At 37.1% G+C, this 23,106-nt stretch overlaps 3 protein-coding genes across 5 annotated transcripts in view; 2 read left to right on the forward strand and 1 right to left on the reverse strand.

Annotated features, from left to right (window-relative positions):
- LOC125677990 (uncharacterized) overlaps positions 1 to 23,106 on the reverse strand; it is a 208,064-nt gene that overhangs the window by 130,469 nt on the left and 54,489 nt on the right. The window lies entirely within an intron of this gene.
- The window catches only part of LOC130048063 (histone-lysine N-methyltransferase, H3 lysine-79 specific-like), a 242,555-nt gene that overhangs the window by 94,256 nt on the left and 125,193 nt on the right, over positions 1 to 23,106 (forward strand). The gene's annotated exons all lie outside the window — the stretch shown is intronic.
- Positions 1 to 23,106, forward strand: part of LOC125645871 (uncharacterized) — a 67,376-nt gene that overhangs the window by 31,504 nt on the left and 12,766 nt on the right. The window contains exons 8-14 of one of the 3 annotated variants that reach the window (XM_056158142.1): positions 13,741 to 13,770; positions 13,926 to 13,994; positions 15,530 to 15,571; positions 15,807 to 15,851; positions 15,943 to 16,005; positions 17,531 to 17,593; positions 19,936 to 19,986. In XM_056158142.1, the coding sequence (XP_056014117.1) occupies positions 13,741 to 13,770; positions 13,926 to 13,994; positions 15,530 to 15,571; positions 15,807 to 15,851; positions 15,943 to 16,005; positions 17,531 to 17,593; positions 19,936 to 19,986 (363 nt within the window). The remainder of the gene's footprint in view (positions 1 to 13,740; positions 13,771 to 13,925; positions 13,995 to 15,529; positions 15,572 to 15,806; positions 15,852 to 15,942; positions 16,006 to 17,530; positions 17,594 to 19,935; positions 19,987 to 23,106) is intronic. The other 2 variants (XM_056158145.1, XM_056158150.1) reach the window with 2 other exon arrangements.

Genomic DNA, 23,106 nt, shown 5'->3' on the forward strand with positions numbered 1-23,106 from the left:
ATTTAAATTCTTTAACGGCTTTTTTCATCGCATGGAGATGCTGTGTTCCTAGATACCTTTTGGATCATAATATTGAAGTTTTACCTATTTCCAACACCCTTTAGGAGATTGGGGTAAGCGAGGGGTATTCTTAGTCAGCATTGCTCACAGTACCTCTTGTTTTAACAGGTTGTTTTTTTTTTACAATAACTATCGGAAAAGACTAACAAAATTGATGTTCCTATCATGCATAAATCTAAATAAATCATTGATTTTGCAAAATCTGATGACATCATAGGAGGGTGGAATTACTTTAAGTTATGTTTAGTGCTGTGTGTATATAAACATGCACTCATATAATTATATCTTCCCTCTTCCAGGGGGAGACATATTGTATTTGTACTTTCTGTCCGTCCTTCCTTCTGTCACAAAATCTTGTGAACGCTTCTCCACCTATATGGCTTATCAGATAGACTTGAAACTTTGTACAATGCTTCATTGTCATTTGCAGATGTGAATATTGTTGGGACGGGAGGATCCAATTGTTTTCCTAAGAGTTATAGTGGATCTAAGAGGGGTGGAAGATGTAAAATAGCTTATGAACTCTTCTCCTCCCATATGGCTTATTGGATAGACTTGAAACTTTGTACAATGCTTAATTGTCATTTGTAGATGTGCATATTGTCGGAATGGGAGGATCCAAAGTTTTTCCTAAAAGATATAGTGGATCTAAAAGGGGTGGAGGATGTTAAAATACCTTGTGAACACTTCTCCTATATGGCTTATCTGATAGACTTGAGAATTTGTACAATGCTTCAATGCCATTTGTAGATGTGCAAGTTGTAGGGACAGGAGGATCCAATTGCTATCCTTAAAGTTAAAGTGGATCTGAGGGGTGTAGGGTATAAAATAGTGTGTGAACGCTTCTCCTCCTATATGGCTTATCAGAGTTCATGTCTATCTTCCTGCCCATGCTTTCTCCTCCATACTATTCAATACATTAAGGGGGATGTTTCCTATATTTTACGAATTAATTGGTTGATTGACAACAAACTTGGTACAGTTGTACAGCATATATAAGGAGTAGATGACCCCTATTGATTCTTAGGTCACATGGTCAGTCCACTCTTGACATAGGAAGGTATTGTCTGCTCAATATTTTGAATTGGTGTAACTACTATCAATTAAATGAGGCACGGGTATAACCCTTTCAATTTTGCAACTTGGGGGGCATATGTGTTTTAGAAACATCTCGTGTTGAATTATATGAATTACAGTTTTTAGTGTGCTCAGTTTAGAGAATAGCATAAAAGTATTTGATAATTAAATATCTTGCAGATTGGCAGTTTACTCCATGCATCGACAGGAATGATAAACTGTGATATTCGTAAATGGTGAGCATTTATATTTTTAGCTCACCTGAGCCAAAGGCTCAAGTGAGCTTTTCTGATCAAAATTTGCCCGTTGTCTGTCGTCGTCGGCGTCATAAACGTTTTACATTTTCGACTTCTTCTCAAGAACCGCTGGACCAATTTCAACCAAACTTCCCACAAAGCATCCTTGAGTGAAGGGTTTTCAAGTTTATTCAAAAGAAGGGCCATGTCCCTTTCAAAGGGGAGATAATCACAAAAATGCAAAAATAGGGTGGGGTCATTAAAAAATCTTCTAATCAAGAGCCACTTGGCCAGAAAAGCTGAAATTTACATGACAGCTTACTGGCATAGTACAAATTCACGTTGATTAAAATCATGGCCCCTGGGGGTTGGATGGGGCCACAATAGGGGATCAAAGTTTTACATACAAATATATAAGGAAAATGTTTAAAAATCTTCTCAAGAACCACTGATCCAGAAAAACTGATATTTACATGAAAGCTTTCTGACATAATGCAGATTCAAGTTTGTTCAAATCATGGCCCCCGGGTGTTGGATGGGGCCACAATAGGGGATCAAAGTTTTTACATACAAATATATAAGGAAAATGTTTAAAAATCTTTTTCTCAAGAACCACTGAGCCAGAAAAGCTGATATTGACATGAAAGCTTCCTGACATATTTCAGATTTCAGTTTGTGAAAATTATGGCTCCCAGGGGTAGGATGGGGTCACATGGGGGATCAAAGTTTTGCATACAAATATATAGGAAAAATCTTTAAATACATATGTATGAGCCAAAGTGACTCAGGTGAGCGATGTGGTCCTTGGGCCTCTTGTTTGTATGTGGCTGTGGTAGACAATTTTTAGTTCATCCTAGCTCCTAATTATTCAAATCCATTGGCCAGGGGTTGTGGGGAAAACATGATTTACATCTACATCCTTACTTCTGAAAACAATGTCCACTTCAAAACCATGTATTAACAAGACAACATTATTTTTCCAGTGAGGAAGAAGACCATGAAAGACACCACCAGTTTATAAAACAAGAGGCCCATGGGCCACATCGCTCACCTGTGTCACCTTGGTCCACATCAGAAGATTTTCCATATATATTTGCATGTAAAACCGTAGTCCCTATTATGGCCCCAAACCTACCCCTGGAGGCCATGGTTTTTGCAAACTTGAATCTACACTATGTCAGAAAGCTTTCATGTAAATGTGAACTTCTTTGGTCCAACGGTTCTTGAGAAGAAGATTTTTAAAGATTTTCCCTATATATTTGTATGTAAAACTTTGATCCCCTATTGTGGCCCCATTCTACCCAAGGGGGGCATGCTTTTAACAAACCTGAATCTGCACTATACCAGAAAGCTTTCATATAAATCTTAGCTTTTCTGCCTTAGTGGTTCTGGGAAGAAGATTTTTAAAGATTTTTCCTATAAATTTGTATGTAAAACTTTGATGCCCCCCTTGAGGCCCCATCCAATCCCCGGGGTCCATGATTTTAACAAACTTGAATCTGCACTATATAAAAAAAACAACAACAACAAAAAAAAACCGAGAAAAAAAACAACAACAACAAAACTTTGACCCCCTATTGTGGCCCCATCCGACCCCCGGGGGCCATGATTTTAACCATTTAGAATCTGCACTACCTAATAAAGCTTATCTATAAATTTCATCTTTTCTGGCCCAGTGGTTCTTGAGAAGAAGATTTTTTAATGACCCTACCCTATTTTTACCTTTTCTTGATTATCTCCCCTTGGAAGGTGGCCTGGCCCTTTATTTTAACAATTTAGATTCCCTTTACCTAAGGATGCTTTGTGCCAACTTTGGTTGAAATTGGCCCAGTGGTTGTTGAGAAGAAGTTGAAAATGTGAAAAGTTTACAGACGGACGGACAGACGGATGGAGGGACGCCGGAATACGGGTGATCAGAAAAGCTCACTTGAGCTTTCAGCTCAGGTGAGCTAAAAATCCGTTCAATAAATATATTAAACTTTACTGCTTTGGGGAAAGTATATTGATATATTGGTAAGAAAGTAATTTTCTAAAGAATCAGCAGCTCACATTTTGATTACTTTGATATGATAGGAATTAGTCAATATATATTTTGGGTATGGATCCAAAATACACATCTTTATGAAGTTAAATGAACATGTTTGCTCAATTTTTACACAAGTAGTGCATCACATAACATATTAAAGCTTTCTAATCCGACTCTTTTATTTTTAGGAACTGGGACACGTTCTAAATATACTCAGGGACAGAATGATGTGCAGCAAGGCTCGTCATGGGTAGAGATACTCCCATTTAATATTGATACTTTTCATATCCAAGCATGTATATGGCTAGGTTGTATAATGTTTGTTATAATTATCTAAATTATGTCCTTCCTTCCATCTATTGTTCTGTGTGTTGATTTCTCACCACTCTGCAAGAAAGGGCATTCATGTCTATTTCATAGACGATCCTACATGTAGTTGCAATTGAATCATAAATTATTCCCAAAGAGTTCATGATTTTATCATGTTTTGAATATAATATTTTTTCAATATTTCAGATTTTACCAAATACAGAACACTGCAAGGCTTGCAAAATGAAGACCTCAGTAAAAAAATTCCTAAATTATCCACTGTAAGGCTACTTACCAGTAATTCATATCTAGAACTTAAACATATCATCCTTGAAACAATAAAAACTAATTTAATATAGTATATCTATGTATGTTATGCTTTTTCAACCTTTAAATTTTTTAAAGACAGTATAGTTTATTATGATTGCACAATATTTAAAGTTTAAATTTTCATAGAATTTTGTTTGCTCTCCAGAATGGCAGCTCACTACCTGCCCCTTGTGATGTTAAAAGAGGCCGTTGTTCTCATTTGTTCCAAAACAGGAATGGCATATGAGGAGGCCAACAGAAGATGCACCTCCAATGACCTCCACGGAGTGTGCACTCACAAAACGAATAAATTATTATTTCTTTTGTTTGTAATTGTATATTGTCAACAAGGTCAAAGGCACTTGATCCGATGCCAAACTTTTGCATTTCTTTTGCTTTGTGGTAAATTTTCTTCAGCAACATTAACATTGTTTAAATTGTTTTCTTTGGAGAGTTTACATGTACACATGGATCATTTGTATATTAGAATTATAGCATTGTTTAATTCAACTCATTCTTATCATAGAGGTTATTATATACTGCAGGCAACGACTTGTAAAGGGTATACTGTTTTAACTTACATGCAAAGCAGTATTATGAAACTCTGTAGTTGATAAGGACATATATCACATATCGATATGCATATTTACAGGAAACTCTGATGTATTTTAAATCTGAACGTTAATTTAAAAGTGGGGAGAAATAGCATTGGATGAAAAAAGACACATATGAAGAAAATTATTCCATACGTAAATACTTTTTAGCTCACCTGAGCTGAAAGCTCAAGTGAGCTTTTCTGATCGCCTGTTGTTCATTGTCTGTCCGTGATTAAACATTTTATATTTTCTCCAGAAGCACTGGGCCAATAATAATCAAACTTAGCCAAAAGTATCCTTGGGTAAAGGGCTTTCGAGTTTGTTCAAATGAAGGACCATGCCCTCTTCAAAGGGGAGATGACCACAAAAATAGGGTGGGTCATTTAATTTGTTTATCAAGAACCATTGGGCCAGAAGAGCTGAAATGTACATGAAAGCTTCCTGACATAGTACAGATCCAAGTTTATTGAAATCATGGCCTCCAGGGGTTGTATGGGGCCACAATAGAGAATCAAAGTTTTACATACAATTATTCAGGAAAACTCTTTCAATATGAGCCAAGGTGGCTCAGGTGAGCGATGTGGCCCATGGGCCTCTTGTTCAACATATAGAATAAATAGTTATGTTGTATTTCCCATGGAACATTGAAACGTTTAATGCATTTACCAATTAATCACTGAAAGAAAGATAAAATTGTTGTTTCATATGTTTTATGAAAACTTAAAGATGTTTCATTTCTTTTCATGAAAGACCCCTTAATTACCCAGTAATAAATAATCAATTCTTAACAGATTATGTAAATTTGATTTATATTAAGGATGTTTGATCTGATTACCCATCATTATCAATCTGTCTAATATGGCCATCATGTGTTACTATTAATTGCTACGCAATCTTGGAGCATGAGGTAGAATGCGAGCCAGCTCTTTCATAAGTACATGTATCTGGAAAATATTTCAATGTCAAAGGTTACAACAATGTGATAATTTAATCATTGTATGTCTAAGGTGTTGATAATAAAACTGTTATCTGTTCAACTTTTTCTTCTTAATTAAAATCAAGACTAAGTACCAGAGGAAATTGTGGAAAAAAATGTCTGTCAAATACGTCAAGCTCTTACATGTAGTAGTTGTAGATTCAACTATTTATAGAGATACTGAGTTATGATGCACACAAAAATGGGTTTGGCACAAAAATGTTGATTTAGCTCAAGATGACTGGAAAAGTCTATAACACAGAGAGACTGGGTATTTATTCAATTGTGATTGATTGATTGAATATTGTTAAACGTCCCTCTCGAGAATATTTCACTCACATTGAGACGTCACCACTGGCGGTGAAGGGCTGTAAAATTTAGGCCTATGCTCGGCGCTTATAGCCATTGAGCAGGGAGGAATCTTTATTGTCCCACACCTGCTGTGACACAGGACCTCTGTTTTTGCGGTCTCATCCGAAGGACCGCCCCATTTAATCGCCTCTTACGACAAACAAGGGGGTACTGAGGATCTATTCTAACCCGAATCCCCACGAGACTATTCAATTGTGCCTGATGATTAAACTAATAATAAACATGTATGGAAAATTTATTATCAGTGAAATACGATACTGTTGTACAGAGACAAAGTTGCATTTTATAGGCTAAGACAGTGTAAGGCTCTACAGGGACTAGGTTAGGCTCTACAGGGACTGGGTTATACTCTACAGGGACTAGGTTATACTCTACAGGGACTAGGTTATGCTCTACAGGGACTAGGCTATGCTCTACAGGGACTAGGTTATACTCTACAGGGACTAGGTTATGCTCTACAGGGACTAGGTTATGCTCTACAGGGACTATGTTATACTCTACAGGGACTAGGTTATGCTCTACAGGGACTGGGCTATACTCTACAGGGACTAGGTTATACTCTACAGGGACTATGTTATGCTCTACAGGGACTAGGTTATGCTCTACAGGGACTAGGTTATGCTCTACAGGGACTAGGTTATACTCTACAGGGACAGGGACTAAGTTATGCTCTACAGGGACTAGGTTATACTCTACAGGGACTAGGTTATACTCTACAGGGACTAGGTTATGCTCTACAGGGACTAGGTTATGCTCTACAGGGACTATGTTATACTCTACAGGGACTAGGTTATGCTCTACAGGGACTGGGTTATACTCTACAGGGACTAGGTTATACTCTACAGGGACTAGGTTATGCTCTACAGGGACTAGGTTATGCTCTACAGGGACTAGGTTATACTCTACAGGGACAGGGACTAAGTTATGCTCTACAGGGACTAGGTTATACTCTACAGGGACTAGGTTATACTCTACAGGGACTAGGTTATGCTCTACAGGGACTAGGTTATACTCTACAGGGATGGGGTTATACTCTACAGGGACTAGGTTATACTCTACAGGGACTAGGTTATACTCTACAGGGACTAGGTTATGCTCTACAGGGGTTAGGTTATGCTCTACAGGGACTAGGTTATGCTCTACAGGGACGGGGTTATACTCTACAGGGACTGGGTTATACTCTACAGGGACTAGGTTATACTCTACAGGGACTAGGTTAGGCTCTACAGGGACTAGGTTATACTCTACAGGGACTAGGTTATGCTCTACAGGGACTAGGTTATGCTCTACAGGGACTAGGTTATGCTCTACAGGGACTAAGCTATGCTCTACAAGGACTGGGTTAGGGTTTACAAGGATTGGATTAGATGCATGTGAACTGGATCATATCCTAATTAGTATTAGAGTCAGGCCCGTGAACTCAATCACATTTTTGATTAGTGTTAGAATCAGGCCCATGAACTGAATCATATCCTAATTAGTGTTAGAATCAGGCCCGTGAACTCAATCACATCCTAATTAGTGTTAGAAATAGGCCCGTGAACTGGATCATATCCTAATTAGTGTTAGAATCAGGCCCGTGAACTCAATCACATCCTAATTAGTGTTATAGTCAGGCCCGTGAAATGGATCATATCCTATTTAGAGGCCAGTGAACTGAATCACATCTTAATCAGTGTTAAAATTAGGCCCGTGAACTGGATCATCTCCTAATTAGTGTTAGAATTAGGCCCGTGAACTGGATCATATCCTAATTAGTGTTAGAATCAGGCCCGTGAAATGGATCATATCCTAATTAGTGTTAGAGTCAGGCCCGTGAACGGGATCATATCCTAATTAGAGGCCCGTGAACTGAATCACATCTTAATCAGTGTTAGAATTAGGCCCTTTAACTGGATCATATCCTAATTAGCGTTACAGTTAGGCCCATGAACTGAATCACATCTTAATCAGTGTTAGAATTAGGCCCGTGAACTGGATCATATCCTAATTAGTGTTAGAATCAGGCCCGTGAACTCAATCACATCCTAATTAGTGTTAGAGTCAGGCCCGTGAACTGGATCATATCCTAATTAGAGGCCCATGAACTGAATCACATCTTAATCAGTGTTAGAATTAGGCCCGTGAACTGGATCATATCCTAATTAGTGTTAGAATCAGGCCCGTGAACTCAATCACATCCTAATTAGTGTTAGAATTAGGCCCGTGAACTGGATCATACCCTAATTAGTGTTAGAATCAGGATCGTGAACTCAATCACATCCTAATTAGTGTTAAAGTCAGGCCCGTGAAATGGATCATATCCTATTTAGAGGCCCATGCACTGAATAACATCTTAATCAGTGTTAAAATTAGGCCCGTGAACTGGATCATATCCTAATTAGTGTTAGAATTAGGCCCGTGAACTGGATCATATCCTAATTAGTGTTAGAATCAGGCCCGTGAAATGGATCATATCCTAATTAGTGTTAGAATCAGGCCCTTTAACTGGATCATATCCTAATTAGCGTTACAGTTAGGCCCGTGAACTCAATCACATTTTATTTAGTGTTAGAATCAGGCCCGTGAACTGGATCACATCCTAATTAGTGTTAGAATCAGGCCCGTGAACTCAATCACATCCTAATTAGTGTTAAAGTCAGGCCCGTGAAGTGGATCATATCCTAATTAGAGGTCCGTGAACTGAATCACATCTCAATCAGTGTTAGAATTAGGCCCGTGAACTGGATCATATCCTAATTAGTGTTAGAATCAGGCCCGTGAACTCAATCACATCCTAATTAGTGTTAAAGTCAGGCCCGTGAACTGGATCATATCCTAATTAGAGGCCCGTGAACTGAATCACATCTTAATCAGTGTTAGAATTAGGCCCGTGAACTGGATCATATCCTAATTAGTGTTAGAATCAGGCCCGTGAACTCAATCACATCCTAATTAGTGTTAGAGTCAGGCCCGTGAACTGAATCATATCCTAATTAGAGGCCCGTGAACTGAATCACATCTTAATTAGTGGTAGAATGAGGTCCGTGAACATGATCATATCCTAATTAGTGTTAGAATAAGGCCCGTGAACTCAATCACATCCTAATTAGTGTTAGAGTTGGTCCCGTGTACTGGATCACATCCTAATTAGTGGTAGAATCAGGCCCGTGAACTCAATCACATCCTAATTAGTGTTAGAGTCAGGCCCGTGAACTGGATCATATCCTAATTAGAGGCCCGTGAACGGAATCACATCTTAATCAGTGTTAGAATTAGGCCCGTGAACTGGATCATATCCTAATTAGTATTAGAATCAGGCCCGTAAACTGAATCACATCTTAATTAGTGTTAGAGTCAGGCCCGTGAACTGAATCACATCTTAATTAGTGTTAAAATTAGGGCCGTGAACTGGATTATATCCTAATTAGTGTTAGAATCAGGCCCGTGAACTCAATCACATCCTAATTAACTCTAGAGTCAGGTCCGTGAACTGGATCATATCCTAATTAGAGACCTGTTAACTGAATCACATCTTCATTAGTGGTAGAATGAGGTCCGTGAACATGATCATATCCTAATTAGTGTTAGAATAAGGCCCGTGAACTCAATCACATCCTAATTAGTGTTAGAGTCGGGCTCGTGAACTGGATCACATCCTAATTAGTGTTAGAATCAGGCCCGTGAACTCAATCACATCCTAATTAGTGTTAGAGTCAGGCCCGTGAACTGGATCATATCCTAATTAGAGGCCCGTGAACTGAATCACATCTTAATTAGTGTTAGAATGAGGTCCGTGAACTCAATCACATCCTAATCAGTGTTAGAATCAGGCCCCGTGAACTCAATCACATCCTAATTAGTGTTAGAGTCAGGCCCGTGTACTCAATCACATCCTAATTAGTGTTAGAAATGGGTCCGTGAACTGGGTCACATCCTAATTAGTGTTAGAGTCAGGCCCGTGAACTGGATCATATCCTAATTAGAAGCCCGTGAACTGAATCACATCCTAATTAGTGTTAGAGTCAGGCCCGTGAACTGGGTCATATCCTAATTAGAGGCCAGTGCACAGAATCACATCCTAATTAGTGTTAGAATCAGACCCGTGAACTCAATCACATCCTAATTAGTGTTAGAATTAGGCCCGTGAACTCAATCATATCCTAATTAGAGGCCAGTGAACTGAATCACATCTTAATTAGTGTCAGAATCAGGTCCGTGAACTGGATCAGATCCTAATTAGTGTTAGAATCAGGCCTGTGTACTCAATCACATCCTAATTAGTGTTAGATTGGGTCCGTGAACTGGGTCACATCTTAATTAGTGTTAGAGTCAGGCCCGTGAACTGGGTCATATCCTAATTAGAGGCCAGTGAACTGAATCACATCTTAATTAGTGTTAGAATCAGGTCTGTGAACTGGAGCATATCCTAATTAGTGTTAGAATCAGGCCCGTGTACTCAATCACATCCTAATTAGTGTTAGAATCGGGTCCGTGAACTGGATCACATCCTAATTAGTGTTAGAATCAGGCCCGTGTACTCAATCACATGCTAATTAGTGTTAGAATCAGGCCCGTGAACTCAATCACATCCTAATTAGTGTTAGAGTCAGGCCCGTGAACTGGACCACATCCTAATTAGAGGCCCGTGAACTGAATCACATCTTAATTGGTGTTAGAGTCAGGCCTGTGAACTGAATCACATCCTAATTAGTGTTAGAAGCAATCCCGTGAACTCAATCACATCCTAATTAGTGTTAGAGTCAGGCCCGTGAACTGGATCATATCCTAATTAGAGGCCCGTGAACTGAATCTTATCCTAATTAGTATTAAAGTCAGGCCCGGAAACTGGATCACATTTTAATTCGTGTTAGAATCAGGCCCGTGAACAGAGTACAGCATCATATATAGGAAAACGAAAGTAGAAAGTATGACGTATGCAATTTGTGTGTGTTTGAGTGCACAGAGTTTCCGGTCGGATCAGTTCACGGGCTTATAGCCTTTCCCACAGGTAATACAACATCACAATGCGCAGTTTACATCGACTGCGTTATATTTCCCGCGTTTTTAACATACATTGACAGAGCATGGATATACAATTAATTTCAAACAGAAGGTAATAAATACATCTCAAAAGCAACAGTACTATTATTCTATGTGGAATAAATGCAGTAATAAGTATCAAAACATTTTCATAGTTTTAATACGAGTTAAAACAAGTACAAGTAAGATCATATTTATCTTTATTATCATCTGCAGCATTTTTATAAGGAGGGGGTAACTATAGTGCTAATAGCGCCATAGTAAACCTGCAAACCAATATTAATACTTTCTGGAAACATTCCTACTAACATATTGTAAAACTTATACGGTACCAATTTTGATGCACCAGATGCGCATTTCAACAAATAATGTCTCTTCAGTGATGCTCAACCGAAATGTTTGAAATCCGAAATAACTATAAAGTTTTAGATCTAAATATAGCCAAAAACAGCGTGCCAAACAAGTGGAGCCAAATTCGTCCAAGGATAAGAGCTATGCATGAGGGAGATAATCCTTAATTTTGAAATGAATTTCTAAATTTTATAACAGCAATTAAATATACATCCGTATTTTCAAGCTAGTAACGAAGTACTTAGCTACTGGGCTGTAGAGACCCTCGGGGACTAACAGTCCACCAGCAGAGGCCTTTTTACATATGTTAGAACATATGTAAAAATAAAAATAATTCATTGGTCATTTATTTCTCATGGGGTGAAAATATACCTGCTGTGGTAAATAATAGCAAAACTGCTCATAAACGTAAATGGATATCTTAATGCAAATTTTATCAATTAAAGATTTAACTTCTATTTGATATAAAATTCGTATCACTTACTCTCTTTGTATCAATTTTAAACACCATCTGAAATACGTGTACCATTTATTACGGAAAGTCTACAAGAGGTGTTACTATGACAACCATAGCATCACAATTACCCTGAAAACCATATTTGATACTTTCATAATGATTTGCAAATACTGTCAACTACAAAATATATAAAATTTAAAGAAATCATAGATTCATGAATTTTCAGTGACCCATGCAAGCACTGTAAAAAAAAGGTTTTTTTTTCCAAATATTGTATCATGTTTAGACTCCACGCATTACCCCTAGGGGTCACGTTGCTTATTCATTTACGTGTTAATATATTTCACACCAATTTTGATGAAACATGGTTACGTAACTTCCTTTCGAAATGTTAAAAAACACAATGAATCAAATGAATACATGTACTTAGGGTAACCTAAAATGGAATGAATAAATCAACAACAACAAAAAACCCAACAATGTGATATACTTTATATGGTTATAGCATTGTTCCTAACTTTCTGACAATTGTAATAACTGACAGAACTAGGTGATAACAATCATTTATATTTACATTTGCCAATGCACTTCCTTATATGACAGTACTAATGAAATCGATGTTCAATTTCGTGTAACATGAATTTGGTCACGTGATCAGTTTGTTCTTGCGTATGAATACAATCACCGCTTCAAAAGTCAGTTCCTGTACTTTCACCTGACTTCTTGCTTATGCAATGCAGTGGGGGAATTTAGATACCCCCCCCTTTCGCCACAAATTTAAATAATAGAAATAATGTGAGTAAAATTCCAGATTGGCACCCAAAATGGCTGAGTATTTTGGCTTACTACTTAACTTTCATACACACCCTTTCGTAACCCTGGATCCACCAATGCAATGACATCATAACAAACAAACGCAGCAGGATATTTATACAGAGTTTATTTTGTAAACAAATAAGAATTTCATCAATTTATAAAAGAGAAACATTAAACATCCCGTTCTATTGTTTCATTTTATACAGTTTTAAATACCGTCTGCAACTTCTGCATGGCGAATTTATGAAATGAAAGGTGACGATAACGAACAGTGATCAATCTCATAACTCCTATAAGCAATACAAACTAGATAGTTGGGCAAACACGGACCCCTGGACACACCAGAGGTGGGGTCAGGTGCTCAGGAAGAGTAAGCATCCCCTGTCGACCGGTCACACCCGCCGTGAGCCCTATATCCTGATCAGGTAAACGGAGTTATCCGTAGTCAAAATCAGTGTGCTAAGAACGGCCTAACAATCGGTATGAAACATGTCAGACACCATTTGACCCAATGATAGGTTGTATTGATGGACTCGATCGTTATAACGACCATAGAATTTGCGAAATGCTGACTTCAATCGAGACTGTTGAAGCCCCTGTACCATCAACTTGTTTGCCAGTAGCTTGCCTCGAATAAAGTTCTATGATATTGAAAGCGAAAAAATGTAGGCAGCGTTATAAGCCTATTTACTTTATGATGACAAGTTAACCTGTTGTTTCCTGACAACTGCCATCACGGCTATGACTCGACATGATCATAAGCGAGTCTGGTTTCAAGGCTCGAAAAATTATGTTCATGCCAGGGTACGGACCGGTGCGAGTCTTCATTAAAATTCGGTCAACTGCTAAATAATCATGGAAGCTCGGTAAGAACACAATTCAAAATAGAAAATATAAATATAAGAAATAAGATATCATTTTTAAGTGTTATTGGGATATGACATGAAGTTGGTACGTGATCAAATCTACTATAACACCTTCCGGGCGTTATAGGATTTGATCACGTGACCAAATTCATGTCATATCCCAATAACATTCAAAGATTATATCTTATTTCTTAAATGATAACTACATATGTATACGAATCGTGATTGAAGCTTTTCTACTGTTTTACAAGTCAATATCTCTTTCAGGGTGTACATCTAGAGATAATCATTCATCAGGTGAATATCATTTTGCATTGAGAAAGAATCTTATTATCGAGATTCATTTGGGGTATATTTGTACATAACTTTTAATGTTGACAACACAGTGTGAAATTAGTATGTGCCAACGTCTCCAATGATGAAAAAATATGTATATTGTTAATTTTGAACAGAAATAAAAGAAGAGGAAATAATAGGACTTCTTCATACAGGCAAGCCTACTAGTGCAGACCTACATGTAGGTAGGTACAAGAAAGAGAAAATTATCATACTAGTACTTGTGTTGACTACTAACTTATATTCTGGAATATATATATATAAGCACGAAAACCCAACGACACCCTACTTTCTTAAAGTGTCGGATCTGAGAAGATACAAGGCCAGTAAAGAAATTTATAAAAGCACTGAAAAGGCCACGACACTGTTGGTTATTTAAAACTAAAATTTTCGACGCAACCCGCGTCTTTATCAAGAGACATATATTACATAAACAAATAACACACACCACGAAAAACGAGAATTATCAATAAACTACACATGTCTCTTGATAAAGACGCGGGTTACGTCGAAAATTTGAGGTTTAAATAACCAACCTTTTCAGTGCTTATATATATATATATATATATATATTATTGGGTGTTATAATTGTTTGTTTGTGCTTTATATTAAATATTCTATACAATTGCATCGAGAGATCCACTCTCCTTATAAAATATCTTAAACACTAAATGACACAGCGACTGTGTGGGATTGCATCAGTGTGTATAAGTAGCGCTTTAGGAGCATAACAAAGCTTCCTTTTTTAGGGAAGTCGTTGTGGCCGAGTGGACTTACGCACTGGTTTGACAATCTTGCTAGGCGGTGGGTGCCGTAGGTCGCTGGTTCGACCCTGGGCTGGGGCGAAAATTTTCAGTACCTAGTTGTGATTATTTAGTGCTTTATATATTAATTAATTGATTTTCACATGTATCGTTTAGATCCTAGGGGTAAACGTAAGGTTGGGTGTTATAATTGTTTGTTTGTGCTTTATATTAAATATTCTATACAATTGCATCGAGAGATCCACTCTCCTTATAAAATATCTTAAACACTGAATGACACAGCGACTGTGTGGGATTGCATCAGTGTGTATAAGTAGCGCTTTAGGAGCATAACAAAGCTTCCTTTTTTAGGGAAGTCGTTGTGGCCGAGTGGACTTACGCACTGGTTTGACAATCTTGCTAGGCGGTGGGTGCCGTAGGTCGCTGGTTCGACCCCGGGCTGGGGCGAAAATTTTCAGTACCTAGTTGTGATTATTTAGTGCTTTATATATATATATATATATATATATATATATTGAATTTGAATTTCAAATAATCAACAGTGCCGTGGCCTTTTATCTATATCGCTTTCGCCCTGCGGAGCGGCTCGTCAGTAGATTGTTAAAATGTTAAATCGTTCTAATGACGCCTTATAATGGGTATCTCGTATCTGGAGGGGTAAAGCTATATAACTAGTGTTGAACTGTGATGAAAAAAATATGAAAGATTAATAGAATAATATATCAATACAATCTAGCGTTGGAGTATAGCAAACCTGTTTTTGTGGAAAAAAATAATTAGGGGAACTAAGTAAGGATAGGATAAATGATGATGAATAAATATTAAAGAACAAATCAAGAATTATACAATTGGTTGTTGATGATGATGCTCTGAGGAGAAGTAAATCGTAGATGTGCTCTAGGAATTCTAATATCCTTAAATATGTCTTTGGCTATTTAACAAATTTTGTTTTGCAGAAGGAAGTCTTCCTAAAGTCAATGTTGACGAAGAGCATTTACGTAATAACCCTTTCCATTAGTTCTTTATCTTGGAATTATATTAGTTTGATTAACATAAACTTTAAAAGAGCACTGGAATGCTGGACATCAGAAAATGAATGAATAAGAACTTGAATAAGAACATTGATGCTGTCTGACATGCTTCCTACCGATTGTTAGGCCGTTCATGGCACATTGATTTTGACTACTGATTACTCCGTTTACCTAATGTAATGAATAATTCTTTACAAAAAAGGTACATATGATATTGATAGCAAGTCCACAGAGCAAAGTAGCAAAAGTAAATGACATAATATCGCAATAGGTGGTGAGGTTCTGTTGAATCAGAGACATATCAAGAATTTCAAAATCTTTAATTATTTTCATTTTAGCTTCACTACCAGAAGAACACGAGGGTTCGTCTAATGTGGAATCGGTTTCAACCACTGAATCTGGTAAGTTTAACCTCCACGTTAATTTGTATAGACCTGTTTTCAACTTAATATTTTCTATAGTAAAAAACAAGTTAATCTGGACAATATAAACTGCATCCTTTAACTATCTCAGACAAGTGATGTAGTAAATTACAATCACCTTGTTAATATCCATCAGTGGAAATACCTGGAAGGTTCCAATGCACACTGCAATAAAGGAATATAATGATGTGAAGGTCGTGACATTCTTTTTAGTTGCTTAGTGAATTTCTTTTGCAGTGAATAAGGCGAATTGGTTTGGTACATTGAACAGTTGTCAATATTTTTGAATAACTGTACTGGTTGTTTTATCCTGAATATAAAATATGACATGATAAGGATTGTGAATCATCGGATTATGTTATCTGCCAATCAATGTTTCTTTATAAAATTATATACATTTATATAATTTAGTTTTACCTTGTAACACGCAATTTGATTGGCTGAAACTGATGGAGGAACGAACATACATTATTTTGTATAATATAACTTGCTATGGGGACACACATCCTTGACAACCAGCAGCTGGAACTACTTAAAATACCTTTGACTTTTTTTCTCGATTTTAAATAAGGCGTACTATATTTTGTTTTACTTATAGGTGCACAAAACATTAACAGTAAAAACTCGTCGGACACTAATTAATTCTGACACAACGATATCATTTGCAAAATAATGGTATGATAAGTACTTGTAACTTTGCTGTTTCATTATAAAATATATTTACATTTGAGATATTGCTTGATCCGTCTATCAAAGCATTTAATGCGTCATGTATTACAAAGTGTACATATACAGTACTAGATGACGTCACGCCAAATCCATGACATATGGATCGCATTCTGTGAATTGTTTACATTTTACTGTGTCGTATTTAATAGGCGACAATGCTGCATTTGTAATGGTAAGTTATAATTTAGTTTAAAACTTTTATAAAGTTAAGATACCGCAATTCATGTAGCATTTTCTGGTGCATGACGTATTTTGTGTGATGTCGGGTTTAGATTTATAAAAAAAGCCCACACAACAAAATTCTCCGGTACTTTCTGTTGGAGCGTATCAAAACTCTATCTTGCGTTGTGCAGTAAACATTAGGCCTACATATGTAGCCTACACATATATTCTATACATGTATCAGGATTCGTTGAAAACACCACCTTGCGTTTTCAAATTTGATTAATAAAGTACATGCTCCGGTTATGCATAGAACCAAGATGGCGGTTTTCTCGTTCGACGCTTCCTCAGTCTCTTGCTAAGTGAATCCTTGCACGGTGCAAGTGATTTCTATTTCTCAGTGATTGTTACTTTTTTGTATAAATGAAGACTTGCCTTTTTACATTAAATTCGCGGATTATAAAGCGTAAACTGCACCAAGTTACATTATATCGTATAACATAGGTCAAAATTAGCTTCATTCCTAAAAGTAAGTACATACTATCACAAAAGGTGGCAAGGTTCTCTTGAATCCGAGACCTGTCAAGAAATGGAAAATCTTTTTTTATTTTAGGTCCACTGCTAGACGTACTCGAGGGGTCGTCTAATGCGGAGTTAGTTCCAACCACTGAATCTGGTAAGTTTAACCTCCACGTTAATTTGTATAGACCTGTTTTCAACCTAATATTTTCTTTGGTAAATAACAAGTTATTCTAGAGAATATAAGCGACACCCTTTCCAAATTATTTCATTGACATAAGTTAGAATCTCCTTGTTAATAGCCATCAGTGGGAATTATTTTTAAAATACTTGGAAGGTTAGAATGTACATTGATATTCAGGAATGGAATGGTGTGAAAATCTTTATATTCTTTTTAGGTGTTTGATTCATTTATTTTGCGATGGATAGAGATGAATTGGATCGGTATATTGAGCAGTTGTCCACATTTGTGAATAACCGTTGTTATTTTGTATCACAATGACAAAATATGATCAGCATTATAAATTTTGGGATTTTGATATCGTTCAACGTGTCTTTGAAAAATTAAATATATATTTCCTTGTTTTGGTTGATTAACAAAGTTTGTTTTACAGACAGACATCTTCCTAATGCCAATATTGACAAAGCACATTTAGCTAATAATAATCTTTTCGATTAGTAATTGATATTGGAAGTATATAATTTTCCACAAACTTTACAAAAGCACCGCCAAATAAGACATCCGAAAATAAATAACAATCTAATGGACACGAATTGTGATCTTTTGTTAGCTGACCTGTTTTTATATTCTTATGAAGCAGAATTTATTCAAAAAATTCTACGTGAGAAGACAAAATCTCTTGCTGTGGCCTTCAATTCTCCATTTAAATATATTGACGACGCATTATCTATATAACTGACTTGTTTCATACCGATTGTTAGGCCGTTCGTGGCATACTGATTTTGACCACGGATAGCTTCGTAAATCTGATCAAGATGTAGGGCTCACGATGAACATGTCCGGTCGACAGGAGATGCTGACTCCTCCAAGGCACCTCAACCCACCTCTGGCATATTCAGGGGTCCTTGTTTGCCCAACTCTATATTTTGTATTGCTTATAGGAGGTCTGAGATTTATCACTGCTCGTTATCTTCATCTTTCATCCACAGTATTATAAAACTGGATTGATGTTTAAGTTGATCTAAGACCTTTTGATCCAGAAATAATTACAAGACTCTCTCTTACTGTCATAACTAAAGCCGATACAAATCCGAAACATGAATTGATGCCCTTGAAATCACTGGCATGGAGTTTGGGTGACATTTTTCTGGTGACATTGTCTTTTTCCTTGAACATAGACTCTTGACACAGAAAGAAATGACAATTGCTCTACTTCTCATCTCTGTAACAAATTTGATTGATTGATTGTATGTTGTTTAATGTCCCACTCGAGAATATTTCACTCATATGGAGACGTCACCACTGCCGGTGAAGGGCCGCAAAATTTAGGCCTATGCTCGACGCTTATGGACTTTGAGCAGGAAGGGATCTTTATCGTGCCACACCTGCTATGACACGGGATCTCGGTTTTTGCGGTCTTATCTGAAGGACCGCCCCATTTAATCGCCTCTTACGACAACAAGGGGTACTGAGGACCTATTCTAACCCGGATCCCCACGAGATTGTAACAAATTTGAGACTGAAGCCTACAAAGTATTCTTTATATGGTGTCCACAGTGTTGATGAAATGAATTTCTATCTTTGATCCGCATCTTTGACTTTTGAACCATTAATAGAGATCTTGTTCTCTCTACCTACCATTTACTCAGCATGTACGAGTTATGGGATTGAAACCTGAGACATTAGATCTCATATGATCACAAATGTCCGGATGCACGGAAACACATATGTAGACGTTCAAATGCATGGACTAGTTGCTACTAAAAGGAGCGGATCCAGAACATTTTCAAAGGGAAATGGGACCCAAGTGTTTACTTTTTCAACCTTTAAATCCGCCACCCCACTTGAATAACTGCTGTGTCTTTTTCGCAAGGAGTGATCTTGTGAAAATAAATTAGAAATTTACTTGAAAAGATGTGGAAGGTATACAGCTTTGCTTTTGCGATGGTTTGACAGCGTATTTTGGAAAACAATAACTATATCAAAGAATTAAAGAATTCTTGGCTATATTGTGTTTGAAAGTACAGATTACTGGTATTTCACATACATTTTGAGTTTTCAGAATAGTCAATCTATTTCAAATGGATCATTATTCATAATTACAAGTAATTGTAGACATAATGTTGATTTAAATTGAATGATGTTCTTTCTTCAGGATAGAATTATTCCATTGAAAAAAAATATTATATTTCGTTTAAATTGGAAAATGTTTTGGAAGTTAACGGTACACTGAAATCTTATATCAGACAGAGGAAACATGATCCAAAATTCCATTTTAATTTGCATGCATGTGTATGATAATGAATAATTCTTTACAGAGAAAGGTACAGAGAGTATCGACAGCAAGTCCAAAGGGCAGAGTAACAAAAGTAAGTGAAATAATATCATAAAAAGGCGAAGGTTTTATTGAATCAGAATCATGAAAGGTAAAGATAACGAACATTGATAAATCTCATACTCTTATAAGCAATACAAAATAGAGAGTTGGGCAAACACGGACCCCTGGATATAACAGAAGTGGGATCAGGTACCTAGGAGTAAGCATTCCCTGTCGACCGGTCATACCCGTCGTGAACCCTATATCTTGATCAGGTAAACGGAGTTATTCGAAGTCCAAACCATTATGCCATGAGCGCCCTAATAATCGGTATGAAACACGTCAGACAGCATTTGTTAGATGATGAATTAAATAGGTTACATGAGGAATGTTTTGGTTCCAGTTGAAAAAGCTTGTAAAAACATTGTCTTTGTTTGCAAGGCTCATTATTACTATTGTATTTTAAACGAACTTGGCATTTATTCCACTATTGGTAATAGTACTTATACTCCAACTGCCCATTCAAAAGATGATATTCTTCAAAACCATGCTTCAGTATACGGATGTATATTTAATTGCTGTTATAAAATTTAGAAATTCATTTCAAATTTAAGGATTATCTCCCTCATGCACAGCTCTTGTCCATAGATGACTTTGGCTCCACTTTTTTGGCACGCTGTTTTTGGCTATGTTTAGCTCTAAAACTTCATAGTTATTTCGGATTTCAAACATTTCGGTTGAGCATCACTGAAGAGACATTATTTGTCGAAATGCGCATCTGGTGCATCAAAATTGGTACCGTATAAGTTTTACATTAAGACCCCTGGGTCGAGGCCTCTACTGGTGGACTGTTAGTCCCCGAGGGTCTCTACAGCCCAGTAGCTAAGTACTTCGTTACTAGCTTGAAAATATGGATGTATATTTAATTGCTGTTATAAAATATAGAAATTCATTTCAAAATTAAGGATTATCTCCCTCATGCACAGCTCTTATCCTTAGACGAATTTGGCTCCACTTTTTTGGCACGTTGTTTTTGGCTATGTTTAGCTCTAAAACTTCATAGTTATTTCGGATTTCAAACATTTCGGTTGAGCATCACTGAAGAGACATTATTTGTCGAAATGCGCATCTGGTGCATCAAAATTGGTACCGTATAAGTTTTACATCAGACACATTTAATATCCCAATCAATGGATCGAATGGATATGAGTTACCATATCTATACTGGGTTCGTAAACTAAACAAAAACCCTTACAAAGATACATTGCTGGATCTAGTAAGCATTCTATCAAGACCTTATCTTTGCTTCTCACGAAAATATTTACAGCTATGAAGGAGAAAGGTCAAACTCACTGTGGGACTACATAGGCCAGAAATGGTGTTAATCGAATGTGGATTCTAAAAATTTCTAAAGAACTTTTAGTAAACTCGAGTAAACTCGAAATCGCAAAAGTTTTCTCAAATCACTATCGTCAAAACGTATGACTTTGCAACACTTTACACGACTATTCGTTGCGATAAATTAAAGACTAAGACTCGTTGACAGCATAGACAGTTGCTTCTTCAACAAAAATGGAAAACGCAAATATTCCTATCTAGTGATCAGTCATCCAAAAAATTACTTTCTTAAAATCCTCTCTGATTCCACGCACATGTCCTCTGAAGTTGAAATTCAAAATATGCTGGAGTTCCTCATTGACAGTATCTTAGTGGTTTTTGGTGATCACTTCATCCAACAGTTTGTTGGAATCCCCATGGGCACGAATTGTGCTCCTTTCATAGCTGATCTGTTTTTATATTCCTATGAAGCAAAATGTATTTTAAAAAAAACTTCTACGTGAAAAGAAAAAATCCCTTGCTGTGGCCTTCGATTCGACATTTAGATGTAGTAAAGACGTAGTTTCTATAACAATGATGATCGATATATCCCAGTGAACTCGAAATAGAAGATACCATAGAGTCGTCGACCTATGCTTCATACTTATATATTTTATTGAAAAGAAATATTAAATTCAACTTTATGACAAACGGGATGTTTTCACCTTTTCAATCGTCAACTTCCCATATTCATGTAGCAATATTCCAGCATCACCAGCGTATGGTGCTGTTATCTCTCAGCTGATTCCATACGCAAGAGCTTTTTCTGCTTATGCTCAGTTTTTAAATCGAAACAAGTTACGGACAAACAAGTCGATGGTAGAGGGGTTCCAACAGTCTCCTTTAAAGTAAGCATTGCGCATATTTTAGGTCGTTATATCGATGTAGTTTGCCAAAAGAACCTACCATTAGGTCAAATGTTGTCTGACTGTTTCATAGATCTTGTTAGGCAGTTGATGACACACTGATTTTAACTACGGATAATTCTGTTTATTTGATTAAGATATAGCGCTTATGGCGGATGTGAGCGATCAACAAGGGGATGTTTACTCCTCCTAGGCACCTTAATTGACCTGATCCCAATTTAGGTATATCCAGGAGTTCGTGTTTGCCCTACTCTCTGTTTTGTATTGCTTACAGGAGTTATAAGATTGATCACTTTTCGTTATCTTGACCTTATCTACAAATTAGTGGCACAGTGTGGGGATCTGGGTTAGAATATCTCTCCCTGTGCAATGGTCATAAGCGCCGAACATAGACCTAAATTTTGCAGCCCTTCATCGGCAGTGGTGACGTCGCCATATGAGCGAACTATTTTCGAGAGGGACGTAAAACAATATTCGATCAAATCAATTGAGCACCAGAATGGCTCCAAGTTATACCAACATTTTTATGTGGAGACGTGAACGCAATCTACTAATGCGGGCAACAATAAAGGCTCTGGGATGGTTGTGATTCATTGATGACATTGAAATTAAATGAGTAGAAAGTCGGGAAGATCTTGTCAACTTCGTTGAACTACAATATGTGACCAACAATACGTACGTGAAACTGGGGACCTACGTAGAAGGATCAATAACCACCTGTGTACCATTAATACTCAAAGGGTCAAAGAATCCGTTGCCGAGCATTTCAATCTCGCAGGATACAGATGGGAAGACATGACAGTAGTGGGTATTGACCACAATTCTCACTGAACCGATGTGGAGAGTAAAAACAAGGATACATTCTGGATGCATAGACTGAGGTTATTCCGCCCCAATGTGATGAACAAACCCAATGATTGCACCAGCAT

The sequence above is a fragment of the Ostrea edulis genome, chromosome 1 (genome assembly GCF_947568905.1).
Source record: "Ostrea edulis chromosome 1, xbOstEdul1.1, whole genome shotgun sequence".
Lineage (NCBI taxonomy): Eukaryota > Metazoa > Mollusca > Bivalvia > Ostreida > Ostreidae > Ostrea > Ostrea edulis.